At 40.9% G+C, this 4,887-nt stretch overlaps 1 protein-coding gene across 1 annotated transcript; it reads left to right on the forward strand.

Annotated features, from left to right (window-relative positions):
• Positions 1-641: 641 nt before the first annotated feature.
• LOC147489874 (HXXXD-type acyl-transferase family protein) lies at positions 642-2,420 on the forward strand. The gene has a single exon (XM_086573090.1). It carries the CDS (start codon positions 765-767, stop codon positions 2,076-2,078), a length of 1,314 nt encoding a protein of 437 aa, XP_086429216.1. The 5' UTR covers positions 642-764; the 3' UTR covers positions 2,079-2,420.
• Positions 2,421-4,887: the final 2,467 nt, after the last annotated feature.

Genomic DNA, 4,887 nt, shown 5'->3' on the forward strand with positions numbered 1-4,887 from the left:
TTGTGAGTACGTTGAAACGGGCATATCTAGACATGAGTGCGACAGGTATCCGATCCATCGTCTATCAAATCAAATTCCACATCAATGAGAGAGGATCTATAAGCAAAAGAAAGTGAAGAAAAAATAAGTAATTTTCAAAAGTAAAATTTTTTGGAACTAAGGAATCCTCTTACAAAGTTGCACCAGTGCAACCTAAGAAATTCCCTTAGAATTTTTGTTTCGAAAAATTTCAACAAAACATAGAGACCATATTTCAATATTGCACTAGAAACCATATCATTTGGGTTGATTTATAAATTACAATCATTTGAAGGATCAATGATCAAATAAGATGATCCATCGTCTCTGAATATTTTGTTCTTTAGATAATGAACCGAAACACTAAATCAGATGCCTGCTGTCAATCATAAAATTGATTTGTTTGTGCATTAGTCTAAACAAAAGACAAGATGGTAGAGTAGGTGAAATTTGATGCGTTTATCCTGTTTTATAATGGAGTAGCACGGTGCAGTCTTTTAGTGGGTTGCATATCAGAGTTGCACAGAATTAAAGGTTCCAACAGACAAAAAGTAAAAGTCCATATTTCTTAACAAATTTTCCCTCCATAAAGCGATGCCCGGAGAATCTATCACAAATCTTTCTTTCACAGATAGATATAAGATAAACTTCAACCAAACAAAAAACACAACACACACTTGGTCTCTTTCCCTCCCCAGCTTCTCTCTATAAAATGCACTCTTAAAGCCCAACTCAACAAACACAAAATGGCTAGCCATGTTGATGTCAAAGAAATAGTTCTAGTCTCACCATCTGAGCCAACCCCGAGTCACATTCTCCCTCTCTCTACTCTTGACTCACAACCCTTCCTCCGATTCACTATTGAATACCTTCTTGTGTATCGGTCTAGACTGGTTTTAAACCGTAATGCCACCGCTGCTCGAATCAAAGAGGCGCTCTCCCGCACTTTGGTCCCATACTACCCACTAGCCGGTCGGGTTAGAGCTCGACCGGATGGTAAGAATCTCGAAGTTGTTTGTAAAGCACAAGGTGCGTTATTCATTGAAGGTGCATCCGAAAATATCTCTATTTCTGAGTTTGAACGAGCACCACGTTGTTCTATTCAATGGAGAAATTTATTGACCGTACACGTGGATGATGTTCTCTGTGGTATCCCACCTCTAGTTGTTCAGCTTACTTGGCTGGCTAACGGTGAAGCCGCTGCTATTGGTGTTGGTTTTAGCCATTGTATGGCTGATGGAATCGGTAGTGCTGAGTTTCTCAACTCATTTGCCGACTTAGCTTCAGGCCGACTAAGACTCGCCGATTTTAAGCCTAAGCCAATATGGGATCGTCATTTGCTCAATGAATCATCTCAAATGGATCCACATTGTATTTCTCACCCAGAGTTCAACCGTGTCCAAGACCTTTCTGGGTTCATTTCAAGGTTTAATCAGGAAACTCTCTCTCCAACTTCAGTTATTTTCGACAGAAAATCGTTAATTGAGTTAAAGAAACTTGCTCACTCAACGAGTCTACCCAGTGGGATACTGTTTACGTCATTTGAAGTGTTATCCGCACATGTGTGGAGAAGCTGGGCTAGATCGCTAAATTTGCCTTCGGGACAAATTTTACGAATGCTCTTCAGCATTAACGTACGCAACCGAGTTAAACCGGATATACCATATGGATTTTACGGAAACGGTTTCGTACTCGGTTGCGCACTAACGACGGTTAAAGAACTCAGTGATAAAGGCTTGGGTTATGCAGCTGGGTTAGTGAAAAAAGCGAAGGAGCGAGTTGGCGATGAGTACGTGAAATCTGTGATTGACTTAGTTAGTGAGTCTAGAGCGAGACCTGACTCAGTTGGAGTACTGATTGTGTCACAATGGTCAAGACTCGGGTTAGAGAAAGTTGACTTCGGAATGGGTAAACCGGTCCATGTGGGTCCCGTTTGCTGTGATAGGTACTGTTTGTTTCTGCCGGTTTTTGAACAGAGAGATTCGGTGCAGGTAATGGTGGCGCTGCCAAACAGTGCTGTAAGAAAGTACGAATATTTGCTCAGTAATCCATGCTCATGACTTTTGGTGTGTAAAAGATTTGACCTGGGGTATGTCATGGTTGACTTGTTCTGACTGATTATGGGATTCTAATTTGGATACTTTGTAAGAGAGAGACAAAAGAAAATGAATTAAATCTGAGTTTATGTTTCTTTGAAACCAGATTGTCCAAAACCACACCGAGTTTTACCCGAGGTCTTCTTTCAAAATTGAAATCACCATAGAACGAAATGTCGCGTGGCTCGTGAAAACGTGGCAAAATTTGATGCAATATCCAGAATCAGAATCAATATTTATTTTTTGATAAGTTTAATTTTATTGATGGGATCAGAATCAATATCATGCGTTGAAATTCCGATGGCATCTGATTTGACTTCTAAAAATGTTTTTTAAATATACAATGACCAATGCTCCGACTTCAACTACGCATAGTGCACTAGTGCAGTGAGCCAGTGAAACACTGAAATGGCCCGGCGATAAACTTCTTGCACGCTATACACAAAGCATTAACCTCCCTAGAATGATTATTTTGGTTTTAACTGACCACTCTTTGCTATACGATCTGAATTCTTATTACGATTTGTTCCTATTGACTCGATCCCAATATGCATACTTAATCCTGGCATCATGGATGTGTAGTATATCCTGAAAACCGCATGCAGTTACACGCATATGGTGGACAAGATATGACGGGATTGTTTAGTTGGTGAAGAGCAAGTTGACAAGTTGGTTGGGAGTTGGGACCCGTTGAGGACACAATGATGTGATAGATTCGATTTGAATATCAAATGGTTGACATTAATGAAGTAATTAATGAAGCAGTGGGTCTGTAACATCGCTTGCCATGTCGTTTTTTACCTTGTGAATACGGCATATCTTCAGGAAATCTGAGGATGTCGATATTTGTTGCTGTCGAAAGCAACGCCAAAGGTTGTCCTCCCTTCCATTCAACTTTGTCTAAAACATGACTTACAAAATCAAAGGGATGCAAGCAGACAACTCACTTTTGAGTTGCATATATGCTACCTCGCTAGAAACAAAAGCTCTGTTCATTGTGATTCTAGTATTTTATTTTATTTTATTTTTTATTTATTTTTTATCTGAAGTTCTGAAGTGTGACAGTCAGTTAGTGACATACTCACATACCCGTATGCATTTCACGTTGTTATGCAACTCACAAGGGAGCTATTGCCAGGTTTTGACAAGATGGAATTGTAGAACTAACTGCTAAGGGATAGTGGAAAACAGTATTTTAGTTATACATTATACCTTACGTACAAGATTAGGAGAAAGGATTTGAATATGAGAAAGACCGAGTTCGTTGTTGAGCGAATTGTCTACGTATCTATCTCTCGATTCTGGGAAGAGAAAAATCAGGTCTGACGTAGTTCATGTAGGAGGTATTTATAACCGGTGAATGTGGATCTCTATCCAACATGTGTAATGACATCCACAAATGTATGGTCAAAATTGAGAAGAAGTGTTGAAATGGTGGTGGTAGGAATTCTGTAATGGTAGGGAGTGGTTATAGTGGTTCGTAATTTGCAGTGATGAAGTATGTAAATACAACTTTAGCAATGATTGTTTCTAGAAGATAGGATGAGTCATGATATAGAACGCTCTGTGTGAAGATGTGCGAGTCGATCTGCTCTAGAGCGATCTCGTAGCTCGTGGACACGAGTTGATGATGTAGGTCGCTCTGAAGGTAGTTCGGAGAACTAGGTCAGAGATCGGTGTGGTATTTTACTATGCTGAACACGTGCTTGATATTCCTGAATGAGAATATCACTCATTCACACAGCCCCTTCTCAGTAGGTCGTGTTGTACATTGAAGCGATTTGCTGAGAGAAAACTGTGGCTTGTTTTGAGCAAGGGTGAAGAAACGGACTGGCGTGAATGGAAATACCCACCGTACTATGGAGGTCGACTCGTGTTGTATGACGAACTGATGTGGGGTGATAGCTAGCACGTGGTTGGCACGTGAGAGAATCTTAGCAGTTGATGAGGAAACATGTCGCCGTTTTTTCCAGAATTTTGAAAAGACAGGTCTTTGGTAGACGTGTGCGGGCTAGGGCTTAGGTTGTAATCATGATGCTTTGGGAACTGGAGGGGCGGTTACACAAAACCAACGCTGGCAATCTGAAGAGCCATTTCTTGCTTCTCTTTCCAGAAAAACTTACTACATCGAGAGCTTTCAGGTTAGTTTTCTGCCATTGTTGTTCTTCAACTCTCTGCTTTGTTCTTTCTTTTTGTTATTGAGTTGTTAGGTCGTCTGTCTTGTTGATTGTTTTGGTAGTTGTGAGTTGTAAGAGAAAGATGTCTGATTCAAATGACATGCAATCTAATGAGATTCGCGAAGTTTCTCAGGGTTGGGATGATGTGGAGGAAGAGAAGGAGGAGTCAGTTGGTTGTGAGAGTGAAAGTGGTGATGAAGATAAGGTTAGGGGTGGAGAAGATGATGCACGATCTGAGTATGTGGTTGTTGTAATTAGCACTTCAGGTCGCAATAAGAGATCGTCGTTTAGTGGCTACCTCCTAGGATTGTAGACAAACGTGCGTTGAGGGCGTTTAACAATCTGAGAAAGACTTACAGGATAAACGTAAGCGATCTGGAGATCCCCGAACCAGGACAGAACATACAGGTCTTTAGTGATAAGTATGAACCACCGAACTACGGGGTTTTAGTCTGTGAGGGGCAGCTGAAGGCTGGTATGAGGATACCGTTCTCGAAGCTGGCCTGTGCATTTTTGAATTTTTGTGGCAAAGCACCCTGTCAGTTTGTGGGTAACACTTGGCGGTTGCTCAAGGTGTTCGACCTATTGAACGCAAG

The sequence above is a fragment of the Coptis chinensis genome, chromosome 7 (genome assembly GCF_015680905.1).
Source record: "Coptis chinensis isolate HL-2020 chromosome 7, ASM1568090v1, whole genome shotgun sequence".
NCBI lineage: Eukaryota > Viridiplantae > Streptophyta > Magnoliopsida > Ranunculales > Ranunculaceae > Coptis > Coptis chinensis.

Coding starts and splice junctions, on each gene's coding strand:
- LOC147489874 (XM_086573090.1), top strand. CDS start 765: ATGGCTAGCCATGTTGATGTCAAAGAAATAGTTCTAGTCTCACCATCT.